The 19891-nt window shown below is 48.1% G+C and overlaps 1 protein-coding gene across 1 annotated transcript in view; it reads right to left on the bottom strand.

The window, feature by feature from the left end:
• Positions 1-586: 586 nt before the first annotated feature.
• The window catches only part of flt1 (fms related receptor tyrosine kinase 1), a 32880-nt gene continuing 13575 nt past the window's right edge, over positions 587-19891 (bottom strand). The window contains exons 2-11 of the mRNA XM_029695104.1: positions 18730-18874; positions 17875-18086; positions 14954-15078; positions 9108-9270; positions 8751-8887; positions 7256-7427; positions 6811-6928; positions 6494-6663; positions 3862-4009; positions 587-1756 (exon numbers count right to left, since the gene is read on the bottom strand). Of these exons, the coding sequence (XP_029550964.1) occupies positions 1735-1756; positions 3862-4009; positions 6494-6663; positions 6811-6928; positions 7256-7427; positions 8751-8887; positions 9108-9270; positions 14954-15078; positions 17875-18086; positions 18730-18874 (1412 nt within the window). The 3' untranslated portion in view covers positions 587-1734. The remainder of the gene's footprint in view (positions 1757-3861; positions 4010-6493; positions 6664-6810; positions 6929-7255; positions 7428-8750; positions 8888-9107; positions 9271-14953; positions 15079-17874; positions 18087-18729; positions 18875-19891) is intronic.

Genomic DNA, 19891 nt, shown 5'->3' with positions numbered 1-19891 from the left:
TGTCTTTCATTGAACAACCCCATGTCATGATTAGATAGTGAAACATTACACCAATCTCTTTCATAACTTTAAACAATAAAAGCTAATTTACCAACATTTCTGAAAATTGATATATAGCATTTTGGAAATAAATTCTTCATATATCACACGCAAAGACAAACTATTTTCCACACAATAAATTGCAGTATAATACATAAATTCACTCTGGATGACAAATGGTTGATATACAGTGAAACACCTTACAAATGACATAACATGACATATGACTGTCATTGACTCTGGGTCCTGGGTAACTCCTACATGGTAGGTGTTTGATGAGCAGTCCCAGAGTATCTTCCAGTAATAGAGAACTGTAGGGCATCCCAGAGTATCTTCCAGTAATAGAGAACTGTAGGGCATCCCAGAGTATCTTCCAGTAATAGAGAACTGTAGGGCATCCCAGAGTATCTTCCAGTAATAGAGAACTGTAGGGCATCCCAGAGCATACCTCCTCTCTCTCTCTCTCTCTCTCTCTCTCTCTCTCTCTCTCTCTCTCTCTCTCTCTCTCTCTCTCTCTCTCTCTCTCTCTCTCTCTCTCTCTCTCTCTCTCTCTCTCTCTCTCTCTCTCTCTCTCTCTCTCTCTCTCTCTCTCTCTCTCTCTCTCTGTCTCTGTCTCCCGCACGCCCATCTGAGATGTAGCAACTTACTTATAAGGTATATGATTTACAGTCAGAACTCACAGCTTTTGTGGATGTCAGAACTACAACAGGATGGCAGGGCTCGGGGCTGGGGACAGGCTCATGTACCCATTATAGTACCACTCTAGGAACACAAGAAGCAAAAGCAGCTCCAGAAAAACGTGGCTTAGTGGATGGATGGAAGGGCACTTCTTTCTGGCTCAAAATGTCTGAGAAAAGTAACAACGTAAAAAAAAAATGCCAGAAAAGGGGTGTAAAAATGCAACCTGGGAAATAAATAAATACATCTAATAATAACCACTAAAAGCAGATCATTGTCCTCAGTGTGGTGTGACCTCTCACTCCTCTTCTTGCTCATCCTCCTCTTTAACAGTGTACCAGGTCACTGTCCTGCCCCCCCCCCTGCCCTCCAACCCCAAGATCCCAGTGGGGTTGCTGGGTGGCTGTAATGTCTGTCATTGAAGGTGCCGGCTGCCTTGGAAACAGCCTTGCTGAGTGTGGTGGAGGTGTGGAGGGGCTGATGGTGGTGGTGGTGGTGGGGTGGGGGGGGATTTTAATGAAGTGAAACGAAGGTTTGGGGATGAGGGGCAGAGCTGGCGAGGGAGGGAAGGCTAGGGGAGGGGGGAATGAGGAGGGGAGAGGGGGGTCTCAAGAATAGATCAAGCCCTTGAGGAAGCAGGACTCTGCCACGTTTGAAGACGGAGGGACAATCACGCTGCTGGGAAGCGTCTCGCGTCGGGGAGGAAGCCAAACAAGGAGAGGAAAAGCGCTCTGATTTTCGCACAGGAAACCCGGCGAGCCTCCTGCCCGGGCCAGATAAGAGCGCTGCGGTTCCCAGGGCCCAGGACAAGACCAAGGATCCACGACTGGACCCGGGGACACATCCAGCACCAAGGACCCAGACCTAGGACATAAGGGTGGATCCAGGCCCCAGACCCAGGTCCAAGGATCCAGGGCCAGAAACAGGCTCTAGACCCACACCTTACCCTGAGGATCCAGGTCCCTATCAGCCTGGCCCAGCCTGGCCCACTGTCGCTGGGCCTCCTCCGGCGCGGCATCAGGCCCGTGTTCCGCCAGAGCTACAAAGAACAAGGGCCTGGTCAGGACGAATCATAATCTATTCACATTCTGAATCATTACTCTAGAACTCTAGAACCAGAGCAGAATGCTAGAGCTCTCAGTGCTTTACAGCGTAAACAAACAAGAAGGAAATCACATTCAAAGAAATCTAATTACACAAGTCTGAACCCCAAATCTCTTGCACCTGTCTGAATACCTCATTTGTAATGAAAGCTACTTAAATGGATAACTCTTTGCGGGTAGTGACAGTGGCCAACGGGGACTATCAATACGCATGCAAGACTCAACATAGGCTATAATTGATGACTTGTCACAGCTCCTCTGTGCACGGAAAGCATCTTCTTGTTAAGCTGTGTAAGCCTCATTAGACCTTTCTGGACTGTGAGGTGTCACACTTTCTCCTGGCTGGCTTGCCAATTCATAATCATTGAAAATGTCATTTCTACCAGAGTTTTACCAGGTAAAGCCATCCATGTTGAGGTAGGAACACGAGTCACTGCTCATTGGTTCAGTGAAGTTATGTGATGTTGCTATGGCAATTTAATGTGGAGATGTGACAATAAAGACTTTCCACAAGCATTGGAAGTAGGCAGTGTGTCTCAGTAGGGGAATATAACATGGGCGGTAGCTTAGTCTGGAAGCCATGATGTTCAGGTAACGGTTAACCTCTTTGACCTGAACACAACCAACACAATAGTGTCTGACCTCCAAGACCAACCCAAGTCATGTTTTTGCCAAGTGTGTGTGCGTGTGCGTGTGCGTGTGTGTGTGTGTGTGTGTGTGTGTGTGTGTGTGTGTGTGTGTGTGTGTGTGTGTGTGTGTGTGTGTGTGTGTGTGTGTGTGTGTGTGTGTGTGTGTGTGTGTCAATGACAGTTGATTGCTGGGCAGGGCCACTTCTCATGAGAACTTAAAAATGTGTGTATGGTAAGATCAGTGTGTGTGTTGGAATATCATTGCTGATTGTTGGGCAGGGCTGTTTCTTACAAGACCTTTCAAAAAACGTGTGTGTCCGTGTATGAGTGTGTGTTTTGTGAGAGTGGTTTGAAAGTGTGTGTGTGTGTCATATTAGAAAAGGCATCAAAGAATGCAGTGTGCAATCACAATAATAAACATCTCACCCTGCGTTCTGGACAGGAAGTTCATTAAATCATAGCGTTTGATTTAGAAAACAACCAATCTTGACTGAGAACACAGAACAGACCTCTATTTAAGTGACTGAGAACACAGAACAGGCCTCTATTGAAGTGACTGAGAGCACAGAACAGGCCTCTATTGAAGTGACTGAGAGCACAGAACAGGCCTCTAATGAAGTGACTGAGAACACAGAACAGGCCCCTATTGAAGTGACTGAGAACACAGAACAGGCCTCTATTGAAGTGACTGAGAACACAGAACAGGCCTCTATTGAAGTGGGGTTTTACTACTCTGCTCTTTAAGTCTGAGTTACATTGTACTGTGTCTGTGAATGTACCAGGCACACACACGGACGGACAGACGACAGACGTATACACACGGACATGGACACGGTAACATATAGGCAGTGACAGAAACATATGGTAAAAGACTCAGACAAAGACATGATGAAACACACAGACACACAGACACACACACATTCACACACTCACAGACATGAAAGGCTTCAAAAGGCATCTGTTCTGGTTGCAAAGAGGAAACCCTGTCTGAACACTTGCTGAAATAGACCAAACATGTCTCCCTTCACAAACAAACTCACAGACATTCTCCATTCACACCCTAAACCAGGCCCTCATGTTATAGTCACAGACACCTTTCTGTCCCAGTTCTAAGTTAGGAACAATATGTCTAAAATACATGACGTATGTAATGCCTACCAGGTTTTAAGAACATTACTTAAACGCTGACATGGTTTGTTCTGTGCACAGTATTGGGAGACTGTGGGCATAGTGACGGTGTGCGTGTATACATGATTATAGATACACAGTATGCAAGTATGTTAATTGAATATGTATTGGCAAGGGTGTCAGGACTGTAGGTGTGTTTGTGTAAAGGAGAACTTATACACCGTTAGGAAGACGTGTGTTTCTGTGCTACTGCGTGTGACAATGTGAACACCAGGTGTACTTACAGGCCTTTGGGGGGGCAGGGGTGCCAGAGCCAGGCGATGTGAGGAGGGGGGACTCCGTGGGAGCTGCAGTGTAGGGCTTGTCTGCTGCCCTGCGGGACACTACCTGGGTCCTGCAATGACACCGCCTTCTCCCCTATCCCAGGACTCACTGGAGGAAAACAGACAGAGACAAAGACTAGTGGTGTAGAGGTCTGCTGTTTGTTCACCCACCCGCAACCAGCCGACTAAACACTGAGTGTCCAAAACATTAAGAACACCTTCCTAATATTGAGTTGCCCCCCCCCCCTTTTCCCCCTCAGAACAAGCTCAATTTGTAAGGGGCATGGACTCCACAAGGTGTTGAAAGCATTCCACAGGGATGCTGGCCCATGTTGACTCCAATGCTTCACGCAGTTGTGTCAAGTTGGCTGGATGTCCTTTGGCTGGTGGACCATTCTTGATACACACAAACTGTGTGAAAAACCCAGCAGCGTAGCATGTTCTTGACACAAACAGAGGCCCCGGGCACCTACTACCATACCCCGTTCAAAGGCAATTAATAAAATGCAATAAAATGCACAAAAACCCCCCCAGGTTTGACAGTTTTAAGGAAATGAAAAGCTGTTAAATCAACCCATCATGTTTTTTTGATAAGATTTCAGTTTGGTTTGGATGCATATTTTATGTGGTTGAAATACAATTAGCTTTGATGACGCTGATAAAGATAAAAGCTTTACACACGGTCCCTAACCACAAATTCATTCTCTCAAGATGCTGAAATAAATAAATCATACTTCACTCCTGTTCCTGAGTCAACATTTACATTTGGTGTATAATTTTACTGCAAGAAATGCTTCATTCTGCAGGAGTTAATATTATATTAGGCTATGTGGGAGGTTATAGACCTGCAGTCAGTCCAGATTTCAGTCAGGCTACTAATTCCAATTAACTCATCTGAACAGTACAGTTCCTTGACGGGCCATTTGGAAGTCCCCGTCCTGTGACTGTAGAATTTGTATAGCGCCTCACAATCATCACACGTAACATAGTTAGCACTGCTATCATCCTCTTTTACCACTTCACCAAATCTTTCCCAAACATTAGACTACTGTTCTGGCCCTCCTATTTATTTTCAAATCTCTATTTCGCAGCTTTTCTCTTATTGAATTAAACTTCGACATTGTCCTTCTTCCCTCAGTGGATTGACATGAACCTTTTCTGATATGAAATGCACAAGAATTATACATTTATGGATTTTTAATGCATTGTTTTCTCTTTATTCAACCAGGCCGACACCCACCCGCCCTTCATCCACACAATATCTAAAGACCCTAAACCCACCTGCCCCATGGGAGATAACCTACGCTTCACTATCAACAGACCATGAGCACAGAGAGAGAGAGAAAGGACAGACCATGAGCACAGAGAGGGAGAGAGAGAGAGAGGACAGACCATGAGCACAGAGAGGGAGCGAGAGAGAGAGGACAGACCATGAGCACAGAGAGAGAGAGAGAGGACAGACCATGAGCACAGAGAGGGAGAGAGAGAGAGAGGACAGACCATGAGCACAGAGAGGGAGAGAGAGAGGACAGACCATGAGCACAGAGAGAGAGAGAGAGAGAGAGAGAGAGAGAGAGAGAGAGAGAGAGGACAGACCATGAGCACAGAGAGGGAGAGAGAGAGAGAGGACAGACCATGAGCACAGAGAGGGAGAGAGAGAGAGAGGACAGACCATGAGCACAGAGAGGGAGAGAGAGAGGACAGACCATGAGCACAGAGAGAGAGAGAGGACAGACCATGAGCACAGAGAGGGAGAGAGAGAGAGAGGACAGACCATGAGCACAGAGAGGGAGAGAGAGAGAGAGGACAGACCATGAGCACAGAGAGGGAGTGAGAGAGGACAGACCATGAGCACAGAGAGGGAGAGAGAGAGGACAGACCATGAGCACAGAGAGGGAGAGAGAGAGGACAGACCATTAGCACAGAGAGAGAGAGAGAGAGGACAGACCATGAGCACAGAGAGGGAGAGAGAGAGGACAGACCATGAGCACAGAGAGAGAGAGAGGGAGAGAGAGAGGACAGACCATGAGCACAGAGAGGGAGAGAGAGAGGACAGACCATGAGCACAGAGAGAGAGAGAGGGAGAGAGAGAGGACAGACCATGAGCACAGAGAGAGAGAGAGAGAGGACAGACCATGAGCACAGAGAGAGAGAGGACAGACCATGAGCACAGAGAGGGAGAGAGAGAGGACAGACCATGAGCACAGAGAGAGAGAGAGAGAGAGAGGACAGACCATGAGCACAGAGAGGGAGAGAGAGAGGACAGACCATGAGCACAGAGAGAGAGAGAGAGAGAGGACAGACCATGAGCACAGAGAGCGAGAGAGAGAGAGGACAGACCATGAGCACAGAGAGCGAGATAGTGTGAATGAAAGAGAAAGGTTGAGAAGAAGAGAGAGAAAAATAACAAATAAAAGAGATGGGGAGAAAGAGATAGAAAGGGTGAGAATGAGTGAAGCAAGGGGGGACAATGTGGAACAGAATAATAGGTTGGAGGCACAACGTGGGCACAGAGCTAAAGAGAGGGTGTATGAAGATGAAAAAAAGACCAAGCGATGGAGGGTAACGAGAGGAGGGAAGACTTGGTCCTCACCGTTGACAACCAGAGATAGCGTTAGGTTCTGGTAGAGTCTGTGCTCCTGGATTCCCACCAGGATAGTGTACTTCCCTGCATCCTCCTCCGCCACATCCCGGATCACCAGGGAATTCCCGTCCACATGGTAACGGGAACACTGTTCTGCTGCTACCTTCCCATCCTTCAACCTAACACGGAAAAACATACAGGAAATTCCTCAATTAACTTAAAGAACAATCAAATTAAGAATGATACAATGTCATATACAGTATCTGTATTTGTCTCTCTGATAGTGTAGGCTGGTGTAAGATAGTGTGCAGGCTAGCTGATCTTACCAGATGATCTCTGGGGCAGGGAAGGCCCGTAGTTTGGGGGAGAGTCGGTAGGACTTCTGTCCTGCATGAGCCTCCACTATAGCCCCTTGTCTGGGTGTCAGACGGATATACGGACGGTCTGGGACGATACACAGAAACAGACAGACAGACAGACAGACAGACAGACAGACAGACAGACAGACAGACAGACAGACAGACAGACAGACAGACAGACAGACAGACAGACAGACAGACAGACAGACAGAAATGCACGAACACACATACACACACAGAGAAAATACAACGCATTAATGACATATTACAGAGAGTTACACAGACTGTGGTTGTGGTTAAAAGTATTATTGTAAAAGGGGGTGTTAACCATCAATGAATTTGCTCATCAATTAATTTGACACAGATGTGGGTGTAGTCGGAGGTGAGAAGTAGAACGTTTATTTTGACTCACCGTAGACTGTGACAGACACGTTAGTCTCTCGGCTGACAGGTCCACTGGTCACTCGGCAGATATAGAGCCCTCTGTCAGAGCGGTGGAGTTTAGGGATGGACAGAATACTGTAGAACACCATGTGAGTTTTACTGGCCATGATACGCCTACTAATTATGGCTGCCCTGTTTACCTGAGGGGAGAGAGAGAGGGAGGGGGAGAGACGGAGAGAAAGGGAGAGATATTATTTTGATAGTAAAAGTCTTCCAAACAGGTAGGCAGATGTTGAAGTTGTTAACTACTAAGTAATATATATATATATATATATATATATATATATATATATATATATATATATATATACAGTTGAAGTCGGAAGTTTACATACACCTTAGCCAAATACATTTAAACTCAGTATTTCACAATTCCTGACATATAATCCTAGTAAACATTCCCTGTCTTAGGTCAGTTAGTATCACCACTTTATTTTAAGAATGTGAAATGTCAGAATAGTAGAGAGAATGATTTATTTCATAGTTTATTTCTTTCATCACATTCGCAGTGGGTCAGAAGTTTACATACACTCAATTAGTATTTGGTAGCATTGCCTTTAAATTGTTTAACTTGGGTCAAACGTTTCGGGTAGCCTTCCACGAGTCGCCTCTTCACTGTTGACGTTGAGAGGTGTTTTGCAGGTACTATTTAATGAAGCTGCCAGATGAGGACTTGTGAGGCGTCTGTTTATCAAACTTGTCCTCTTGTTCAGTTGTGCACCGGGGCCTCCCACTCCTCTTTCTATTCTGGTTAGAGCCAGTTTGCACTGTTCTGTGAAGGGAGTAGTACACAACGTTGTACGAGATCTTCAGTTTCTTGGCAATTTCTCGCATGGAATAGCCTTCATTTCTCAGAACAAGAATAGACTGACGAGTTTCAGAAGAAAGTTATTTGTTTCTGGCCATTTTGAGCCTGTAATCGAACCCACAAATGCTGATGCTCCAGATACTCAACTAGTCTAAAGAAGGCCAGTTTTATTGCTTCTTTAATCAGAACAACAGTTTTCAGCTGTGCTGACATAATTGCAAAAGGGTTTTCGAATGATCAATTAGCCTTTTAAAATGATAATCTTGGATTAGCTAACACAATGTGCCATTGGAACACAGGAGGGATGATTGCTGATAATGGGCATCTGTACGCCTATGTAGATATTCCATAAAAATATATATTTCAAGAACTTTGACAAAGCTGTCATCAACGAAAAGGGTGGCTGCTTTGAAGAATCTCAAATATAAAATATATTTTGATTTGTTTAACACTTTTTTGGTTACTTCATGATTCCATATGTGTCATTTCATAGTTTTTTTAAATTAAGAAAAATCCTTGAATGAGTAGATGTGTTCAAACTTTTGACTGGTACTGTATAAATACTTCGAAGTTATTCTACATACAGCACTACATAACATAGTGTACTTCATTGTAGTGTACTTCATAATTGTAGTGTACTTCATATGTTTCTCACCTGCCCAGGGTAGTCCCAGCTGATGGACACTCTGCTGTTCCACTCTGCAGTGACAGTACAGTTGATGGCCAGACTGTCCCCCTGTAAAGTCTGGACTGGACTGGTACTGTTCAGATATACCTCCAGAATCTTATTCACTGGAGAGGACAGGATGAGGGGAAGAGACATTCATTTAATTCCAGCAATATATTAAATCTGCAAGATCAATTGAGATGCTTGGCTCACCTGGTCTATAGGTGTGTCATGTAAGTGTGTGTGTGTGTGTTTGTTTGTGTGTGTGTGTGTGTGTGTGTATGAGTGTGTGCACGTGCATGTGTGTAAATATGTGTCTGTGTGTGTGTGTGTGTGTGTGCTCACCTTGTCTGTGTGTGAGGTAACTGAGGGAGTGTGTGGTCCCGTTGACAGAGGTCTTGCAGGAGAACAGGCCGATGTAGAAGTAGGTGGGACTGCGGATGAGGAAGCCCTGTCTGCTGTTCCACACTATGTTCCTCTGGTCTGGGGTCAACTCACGGTCAGGGAACTGGAGGCATGAACACACACGGTCATGACCACAACCACAACTGTAAAAATAGTCTAATAAAATCAATGTCACACAAAATGAAATATCTGGTTCCGGTTAGGGATTAGAAAATATGGTCAACAACCATAGCCCCACCATTAACTCAACACAACCACAACCATTTTGTGAACTCAACCACCAACCAATCTTGAACTCAACCCAGCCATGCCATGAGTTATTCAGAACCATGACCACATCCTGAACACAACACAACCATACTTACAGTCACACAAAAGCAACACTACACACATTCACAACTCCTGAGCAAATCATGAACATCACAACCACACAGAACAGTATGGGGGCTATTAATGACTCAAATGAGGCCACATTGACAATACGCATGATGCATATCATTATTATTACTACATAACACAAAACAATTAGTAAAAAATCTGTGTTACAGTAGAGACAGGGTCTTGTGTTACTGTAAAGACAGTCTTGTGTTACTGTAGAGAGAGAGTCTTGTTACTGTAAAGACAGTCTTGTGTTACTGTAGAGAGAGAGTCTTGTTACTGTAAAGACAGTCTTGTGTTACTGTAGAGAGAGAGTCTTGTTACTGTAAAGACAGTCTTGTGTTACTGTGGAAAGAGAGTGTTGTTACTGTAAAGACAGTCTTGTGTTACCGTAGAGATAGAGTCTTGTTACTGTAAAGATTGTCTTGTGTTACCGTGGAGAGAGAGTCTTGTTACTGTAAAGACAGTCTTGTGTTACTGTGGAAAGAGAGTGTTGTTACTGTAAAGACAGTCTTGTGTTACTGTGGAGAGAGAGTCTTGTTACTCTAGAGACAGAATCCTGTCTTACCGTGGAGAGAAAGAGTCTTTTGTTACTGTAAAGAGAGAGTATTTTTACTGTAGACACAGAGTCTTGTGTTACTGTAGATACAGAGTCTTGTGCTATTGTAGAGCCAGAGTCTTGTGTTACTGTAGAGCCAGAGTCTTGCATACTGTAGAGCCAGAGTCTTGTGTTACTGTAGAGACAGAGTCTTGTGTTACTGTAGAGACAGAGTCTTGTGTTATTGTAGAGACAGAGTCTTGTGTTACTGTAGAGACCGAGTCTTGTGTTACTGTAGAGTCAGAGTCTTGTGTTACTGTAGAGACAGAGTCTTGTGTTACTGTAGAGACAGAGTCTTGTGTTACTGTAGAGACAGAGTCTTGTGTAAAAGGGTTGTTTTCTTGGAGGAGGCAGACTCAAGGAAATGTTTACTAGAGTTTCAGTGACATGGTGGAAGCATCCCGCCCTCTCTCAGGGGAAAATGTGGACCCCCCACCTCGCCCCCCTCACCCCCAGTGTTAACTGGCTGAAAGCCTTTCACCCCAGTGTTAACTGTCTGATAGCCCCCTCACCCCTTCACCCCCAGTGTTACCTGGCTGATAGACCCCTCATCCCCAGTGTTAACTGGCTGATAGCCCCCCCCATCCGCAGTGTTAACAGGCTGATAGCCCCCTTCACCCCCAGTGTTAACAGGCTGATAGCCCCCTCATCCCCAGTGTTAACTGTCGATATCCCACTTCACCCCCAGTGTTAACTGGCTGATAGCCCCCTCATCCCCAGTGTTAACTGGCTGATAGCCCCCTCATCCCCAGTGTTAACTGGCTGATAGCCCCCTCATCCCCAGTGTTAACTGGCTGATAGCCCCCCCCCATCCCCAGTGTTAACAGGCTGATAGCCCCCTCATCCCCAGTGTTAACTGTCGATATCCCACTTCACCCCCAGTGTTAACTGGCTGATAGCCCCCTCATCCCCAGTGTTAACTGGCTGATAGCCCCCTCATCCCCAGTGTTAACTATCGATATCCCCCTTCACCCCCAGTGTTAACTGTCGATATCCCCCTTCACCCCCAGTGTTAACTGGCTGATAGCCCCCTCATCCCCAGTGTTAACTGTCGATATCCCCCTTCACCCCCAGTGTTAACTGGCTGATATCCCCCTTCACCCCCAGTGTTAACTGGCTGATATCCCCCTTCACCCCCAGTGTTAACTGGCTGATAGCTGCCTTCACCCCCAGTGTTAACTGTCTGATACATTTAACATTTACATTTAAGTCATTTAGCAGACGCTCTTATCCAGAGCGACTTACAAATTGATAGACCCCTCATCCCCAGTGTTAACTGACTGACATCCCCCCTCATCCCCAGTGTTAACTGGCTGATAGCCCCCTCTTCCCCAGTGTTAACTGACTGACATCCCCCCTCATCCCCAGTGTTAACTGTCTGATAGACCCCTCATCCCCAGTGTTAACTGTCTAATAGCCCCCATCATCCCCAGTGTTAACTGGGTAATAGACCCCTCATCCCCAGTGTTAATTGTTTGATAGACCCCATCATCCCCAGTGTTAACGAGCTGATAGCCCCCATCATCCCCAGTGTTAACTGTCTGATAGCCCCCTCATCCCCAGTGTTAACTGGCTGATAGCCCCCTCATCCCCAGTGTTAACTGTCTGATAGCCCCCTCTTCCCCAGTGTTAACTGTCTCATAGACCCCTCATCCCCAGTGTTAACTGTCTGATAGCCCCCATCATCCCCAGTGTTAACTGTCTGATAGACCCCTCATCCCCAGTGTTACCTGGCTGATAGACCCCTCATCCCCAGTGTTACCTGGCTGATAGACCCCTCTTCCCCAGTGTTACCTGGCTGATAGATCCCTCTTCCCCAGTGTTACCTGGCTGATAGACCCCTCTTCCCCAGTGTTACCTGGCTGATAGATCCCTCTTCCCCAGTGTTACCTGGCTGATAGACCCCTCATCCCCAGTGTTAACTAGCTGATAGCCCCCATCATCCCCAGTGTTAACTGTCTGATAGACCCCTCTTCCCCAGTGTTAACTGGCTGATAGCCCCCTCATTCCCAGTGTTAACTGTCTGATAGACCCCTCATCCCCAGTGTTACCTGGCTGATAGACCCCTCTTCCCCAGTGTTACCTGGCTGATAGACCCCTCTTCCCCAGTGTTACCTGGCTGATAGACCCCTCTTCCCCAGTGTTACCTGGCTGATAGACCCCTCTTCCCCAGTGTTACCTGGCTGATAGACCCCTCTTCCACAGTGTTAACTGGCTGATAGCTGCCCTCATCCCCAGTGTTAACTGTCTGATAGACCCCTCATCCCCAGTGTTAACTGTCTCATAGGCCCCTCATCCCCAGTGTTAACTAACTGATATCCCCCCTCATCCCCAGTGTTAACTGTCTGATATCCCCCCTCATCCCCAGTGTTAACTGTCTGATAGCCCCCATCATCCCCAGTGTTAACTGTCTGATAGTCCCCCTCATCCCCAGTGTTAACTAGCTGATAGCCCCCATCATCCCCAGTGTTAACTGACTGATATCCCCCCTCATCCCCAGTGTTAACTGTCTGATATCCCCCCTCATCCCCAGTGTTAACTGTCTGATAGCCCCCATCATCCCCAGTGTTAACTGTCTGATAGCCCCCATCATCCCCAGTGTTAACTGTCTGATAGACCCCTCATCCCCAGTGTTAACTGTCTGATAGCCCCCATCATCCCCAGTGTTAATTGTCTGATAGCCCCCATCATCCCCAGTGTTAACTGGCTGATAGACCCCTCATCCCCAGTGTTAATTGTCTGATAGCCCCCATCATCCCCAGTGTTAACTGTCTGATAGACCCCTCATCCCCAGTGTTAACTGGCTGATAGACCCCTCATCCCCAGTGTTAATTGTCTGATAGCCCCCATCATCCCCAGTGTTAATTGTCTGATAGCCCCACATCATCCCCAGTGTTAACTGTCTGATAGCCCCCATCATCCCCAGTGTTAACTGTCTGATAGACCCCTCATCCCCAGTGTTAACTGTCTGATAGCCCCCATCATCCCCAGTGTTAACTGTCTCATAGACCCCTCATCCCCAGTGTTAACTGTCTGATAGACCCCTCATCCCCAGTGTTAACTGGCTGATAGACCCCTCATCCCCAGTGTTAACTGGCTGATAGACCCCTCTTCCCCAGTGTTACCTGGCTGATAGCCCCCCTCATCCCTTGTCCAACCTTAAGACGCCTATTTTCCCTCCTATTTCCCTCTGCTTTACTACACAATAGTAAATGCCTCTATGTCTCCTCTGTCTCGTTAGGCCCCTGTGAATGCCCTTAGTGCTCCCCTCCATCCCACCCCCTGGTAGCTGAATCCTGGGAGGTGAGGATTTAGAGGATGTTGGGGACGGAGGCGGGTTGGAGGGGGGTGTAGGTGGGTGTAAGGGGGTCGGAAGGGGGTGCAGGTGGGTGTAAGGGGGTCGGAAGGGGGTGCAGGTGGGTGTAAGGGGATCGGAAGGGGGTGCAGGTGGGTTGCAAGGTGAGAGAGAAGTTAGGACGTGGGAAACGTGTCTCCAGTCCATCTGTTCACATCCTGTAACTACAGGATGGAGACTGGACTGGGACCCTAGGTCATGCTACACCACCCCCTTCCGCTTGCCTCCACTCCTCGCCCCACTGGGTGACTTTCACGGTGGCAGCGAGAGGGACTAGCCCCCTTGGTATTGTTCCCTGCTGAGAGGTGGGACAACAAATTAAAGATCCAGGCAGAGTGCAAAATCCTTCCAGGAAAAAAACACTCCAGAGTGTGTGACAGTGTTTGTGTGTGGAGTGGACTCCAGGTTCGGAATGCTGGGCCAGGCCGGGGCGGATGTGAGAGAGTGAAAGAACAGGGGGTATTTTTAGAAGAATTACATTTGTGGCTCTAGGCTGGACGTTTGTGTGGAGATAGGAGCAAGACATAAACACAGAGAGCCAACAGAAGTGAAGTGTGTGTGTGAGAATGTGTGTGTTGTGCAATGCTTCGTTTCGGGGTCCGCGTCACATCCTGAAGGGAGAGCCAGGGACAAGAGGAGAGATGACTGAGGGGTTAATTTTGTTCTTTCGCTCTTTTTCAGTTTCCTGAAACTCTCTTTGGAAATTCCAATCTCTTAAGAAAAGACAATTCCTTCATTCACCTGATAAAGTACCAGTAGCCCACTTCTCTCACCTGGATGTTATTGCGTTGTAAAGGTCAAACTGTGTAGTCTCTGCACACAGTAGACGCTACCTACATACAATACCACTGTTAACAGATCTGCCTGAAGGGCATGCCTTGCCCTGCTATCACCAGTCAGTCCTGGCCAGCCCATTCCTCCTGGCATCTCATCGTCCTCTGGCCAGACGGCCGGCTGGTTAAGGAATCAGGAGGAGTTTGGCAGCCAGATCGGAGGATAGGGGTGTGTGGGGGGGGCCTCCAGACCCCACATCCTGTCTCCGGGGGTAACAACAGTGCCAACAGAGGAAACTGCGGGCGCCGCTCACTCGGAACATGGCAGTAAAAAATAGGTATCACTGACACACTGAGACGTTGCCACAAACAAACGGACACACACACTGCACTTCATTGCACTTACGTACACTCACTCACCACTCAGGCAGCAACACTCACAAACACATCCACACACTTCCACACACTTCCACACACACATCCGCAGACTGACACAAACAAACGGACACACACTCCAAGGCAGAACGGTTGCCAAGATAAGAACAATGTGTTGAATGATCTGTACTAGCAGAAACAACATGACTGTGTACAGATGGGAGTGCTGATGGAGAAACAGAGAGAAGTGTTTTGTTCTAAGATGTAGTCAGGAGTGCTAGTAGTGGAAATAGTGAAGGGAACTCACCTTGACCAATGACACGGTGGCGTCAGGGTTGGTGACCCTACAGGGGAAGACCAGTGGCTGGCTCTCCTTGATATACACCAAATCTGGACTTTTATTCTGCTCCTCCACAAATGGCCGCTGTCTGTCTGAAACCACAACACTGAGGTTAGGGATAGGTACACACACACACACACACACACACACACACACACACACACACACACACACACACACACACACATACTTACTTAATACCTATTCAGCAAATAGTCTCCTGGAGTCAATAATAAACACACAGATTGTTTCGAGGTAATCAAACAGCCTGTGATCCTTCCAGGTACATTACCCCCTCCACACCCACCCTCTAATATTCCTGTGCCATTGAAAGGCGTGGGCGGGTGGAGCTCACCTCATTGTTTGTCAGCTACTGTACTGTGTTATTCAAGGAAAGTATAATCTCTGAACATTTTAACAAAAGTACCCCAAGGACTAGTGGCCTGGACCGCAGGGCTTCCTCCTGCTGCTTTGATTACATATGAAGGAGCTAGCGAGGGGGCAGGAGGGTGAGAGCAGAGAGGGGCAGGAGGGTGAGAGCAGAGAGGGGCAGGAGGGTGAGAGCAGAGAGGGGCAGAGAGGGGCAGGAGGGTGAGAGCAGAGAGGGGCAGGAGGGGCAGGAGCGTGAGAGCAGAGAGGGGCAGGGGGTGAGAGCAGAGAGGGGCAGGAGGGTGAGAGCAGAGAGGGGCAGGAGGGTGAGAGCAGAGAGGGGCAGGAGGAGCAGGAGGGTGAGAGCAGAGAGGGGCAGGAGGGTGAGAGCAGAGAGGGGCAGGAGGAGCAGGAGGGTGAGAGCAGAGAGGTGCAGGAGGGTGAGAGCAGAGAGGTGCAGGAGGGGCAGGAGGGTGAGAGCAGAGAGGGGCAGGAGGGGCAGGAGGGACAGGAGGGTGAGAGCAGAGAGGGGCAGGAGGGGCAGGAGGGTGAGAGCAGAGAGGGGCAGGAGGGTGAGAGCAGAGAGGGGCAGGAGGGTGAGAGCAGAAAGGGGCAGGAGGAGCAGGACGATGAGAGCAGAGAGGGGCAGGAGGGTGAGAGCAGAGAGGGAGAGGAGGGGCAGGAGGGTGAGAGCAGAGAGGGGCAGGAGGGGCAGGAGGGTGAGAGCAGAGAGGGGCAGGAGGGTGAGAGCAGAGAGGAGCAGGAGGGTGAGAGCAGAGAGGGGCAGGAGGGGCAGGAGGGTGAGAGCAGAGAGGGGCAGGAGGGTGAGAGCAGAGAGGGACAGGAGGGTGAAAGCAGAGAGGGGCAGGAGGAGCAGGACGGTGAGAGCAGAGAGGGGCAGGAGGGTGAAAGCAGAGAGGGGCAGGAGGAGCAGGATGGTGAGAGCAGAGAGGGGCAGGAGGGGCAGGAGGGTGAGAGCAGAGAGGGGCAGGAGGGTGAGAGCAGAGAGGAGCAGGAGGGTGAGAGCAGAGAGGGGCAGGAGGGGCAGGAGGGTGAGAGCAGAGAGGGGCAGGAGGGGCAGGAGGGTGAGAGCAAATAGGGGCAGGAGGGTGAGAGCAGAGAGGGGCAGGACGGTGAGAGCAGAGAGGGGCAGGAGAGTGAGAGCAGAGCGGGGCAGGAGAGTGAGAGCAGAGAGGGGCAGGAGAGTGAGAGCAGAGAGGGGCAGGAGGGGCAGGAGGGTGAGAGCAGAGAGGGGCAGGAGAGTGAGAGCAGAGAGGGGCAGGAGAGTGAGAGCAGAGCGGGTGATGGAGTCAGACGCCTAATGGACTTGGCAGCCAGAGCGATTGATGGGCCCCAGGGGTCCTATTGGCCAAACAGTAGCCCCACCCTGTGACCCTGGCTCCTCTGGCGCCGTTATCTCCTCTGGCCCCTGGCCCAGCTCCATGCCCAGCCAGCCTCTACCCAGGACAGGGAAAGGCAGAGTGAGGCAGACAGGGCTGTCACGGTGCCTCCTCTGCCCTTGGATGCCCCTGAATCCTGAATCCTGCCTGGCCTTCATCCTATTTCACCCCCCTTACCCTCCCACCTTCCACTCACGCCACGTTTGAACAGAACCAGAGACACCCACCCCCACCCTCCCCTGTCTATAGACCTCCAGCTCCCCTCCCACCTCCACCCCCCGCGGCCTCCTCCCGTCCCCAAGCACAGGATGCTGTGAGCAGGGCTGAGGGGAGCAGATAAGCCTGGTGCCCTGGGAAACTCTGCCCAAACCTGAGCCTTTCAGCAGCTGGGCTATTCCTGGCCCCGAGGACTAAGGTAGCACGTAAATGAAAGTAAAAAGCTTTTATATATAGACCTGGTAGAGGGAGGGAGGGAGGGAGGCTGAGAAAAGAGACATGCTAAGGGGGAGAAACTGAGCCAGAGTCATTAGGATGTGTTGTTGGTACAAACCGTGTTGAGATATACATTTCTCTCTGGTATTGGTGTGTATTTAGCACCCACTGCCACTATATTTTGTTTAATCTAAGCATATAAACAATGAGACAGAGTGAGCAAGAGATTGACTGACCATTCCATCAGAGAGGGGGGATATATATATATATATATATAGAGAGAGAGAGAGAGAGAGAGAGAGAGAGAGAGAGAGAGAGAGAGAGAGAGAGAGAGAGAGAGAGAGAGAGAGAGAGAGAGACCACTCCATCAATTGGGAAGAGAGAGAGAGAGTGGGGGGGAGAGAGAGGGGGGAGGAGGGAGAGAGGGGGAGAGATAAAGAGAGAGGGTGAGAGAGAAAGTGTCATTGAGAAAGAGAGCGAGCAAGAGGGAGAGAGAGCGAGACAGAGAGAGTTTAACAGAGAGAGTCCATCAGTGAGAAAGAGGTGGACAGATGATTCATTTCCTAAACCTTATTTCCATTTCCTGAGCTCTAGCATTTGTGACAGAGTGGCTCTGACAGGGACTTGGGAGTACAGGGCACTGTAATGAGTAAATCCCAGAGTGAGATGGTAGTTGTTAAATGTTACCTGTGACATAGATGTAGACAGCACTCTGCTTGCGGGTCCGATGGCTGTACCGACACCGGAACGATCCTGTGTGCTGGGCCTGGGCTGAGCTAATAATCAGTTGGCTGCAGTAATGCTGGCTCTGCCTCCCACAGCGAGAATCCTCCAATTGCACAATCTCCTTATCTCTGGCCACACCTCCAGGGAACACCCACGACAGCTCCCACCGACCCCTGATTGGTCAAAGGTAGATTGCTGTAAAACATTCCATCTCTCTCATTGCATCACAACTTCTGAAAGCTGACCATAAAAAGGTGTATTTAAAAGGTGTATTTAAAAGGTGTATATAAAAGGTGTATTTAAAAGGTGTATATAAAAGGTGTATTTAAAAGGTGTATATAAAAGGTGTATAAAAGGTGTATATAAAAGGTGTATATAAAAGCTGTATTTAAAGGTGTATATAAAAGGTGTATACAAAAGGTGTATTTAAAAGGTGTATATAAAAGGTGTATATAAAAGGTGTATATAAAAGGTGTATTTAAAAGGTGTATATAAAAGGTGTATTTAAAAGGTGTATATAAAAGGTGTATATAAAAGGTGTATATAAAAGGTGTATATAAAAGGTGTATTTAAAAGGTGTATATAAAAACTGTATTTAAAGGTGTATATAAAAGCTAATCTGATCAGTGAATAAGTCTAGGCAGACAATCTTTCCTTTATCTTGACATTTCCCACTTGACCCCTTTCACTAACCTACAACCCCCCCACCCTGACCCCCAACCAGCGCTCACTGATCTGCGCTGACCGCCTGCCCGCCCACCCACCCCCTTCACCTATCACCTCTGACCTCTAACCTTTGACTCCAGAGAGACTCACCTGCAGTGGATCGTCAGCGTCTGGTTGGCCTCCAGGACCAACTGTCGACTCTTCACATCCAGAACAGGAACACTGAACTTCCCCTTAGGCTCTCTCACCACTTTACCTGGGAGAGAGAACAGAGATGATGTCTTATTGGCTTTACCTGGGAGAGAGAACAGAGGTGATGTCTTATTGGCTTTACCTGGGAGAGAGAACAGAGATGATGTCTTATTGGCTTTACCTGGGAGAGAGAACAGAGGTGATGTCTTATTGGCTTTACCTGGGAGAGAGAACAGAGATGATGTCTTATTGGCTTTACCTGGGAGAGAGAACAGAGGTGATGTCTTATTGGCTTTACCTGGGAGAGAGAATAGAGATGATGTCTTATTGGCTTTACCTGGGAGAGAGAACAGAGATGATGTCTTATTGGCTTTACCTGGGAGAGAGAACAGAGATGTCTTATTGGCTTTACCTGGGAGAGAGAACAGAGATGATGTCTTATTGGCTTTACCTGGGAGAGAGAACAGAGATGATGTCTTATTGGCTTTACCTGGGAGAGAGAACAGAGATGATGTGTTATTGGCTTTACCTGGGAGAGAGAACAGAGATGTCTTATTGGCTTTACCTGGGAGAGAGAACAGAGATGATGTCTTATTGGCTTTACCTGGGAGAGAGAACAGAGATGTCTTATTGGCTTTACCTGGGAGAGAGAACAGAGATGATGTCTTATTGGCTTTACCTGGGAGAGAGAACAGAGGTGATGTCTTATTGGCTTTACCTGGGAGAGAGAACAGATATGTCTTATTGGCTTTACCTGGGAGAGAGAACAGAGATGATGTCTTATTGGCTTTACCTGGGAGAGAGAACAGAGATGATGTCTTATTGGCTTTACCTGGAAGAGAGAACAGAGATGATGTCTTATTGGCTTTACCTGGGAGAGAGAACAGAGATGTCTTATTGGCTTTACCTGGGAGAGAGAACAGAGGTGATGTCTTATTGGCTTTACCTGGGAGAGAGAACAGAGATGATGTCTTATTGGCTTTACCTGGGAGAGAGAACAGAGATGATGTCTTATTGGCTTTACCTGGGAGAGAGAACAGAGGTGATGTCTTATTGGCTTTACCTGGGAGAGAGAACAGAGATGATGTCTTATTGGCTTTACCTGGGAGAGAGAACAGAG

The sequence above is a fragment of the Salmo trutta genome, chromosome 2 (genome assembly GCF_901001165.1).
Source record: "Salmo trutta chromosome 2, fSalTru1.1, whole genome shotgun sequence".
Taxonomy (NCBI): Eukaryota; Metazoa; Chordata; class Actinopteri; order Salmoniformes; family Salmonidae; genus Salmo; species Salmo trutta.
The sequence above is the reverse complement of the archived record's forward strand: the minus strand, read 5'-3'. Positions and strand labels throughout refer to the sequence as shown.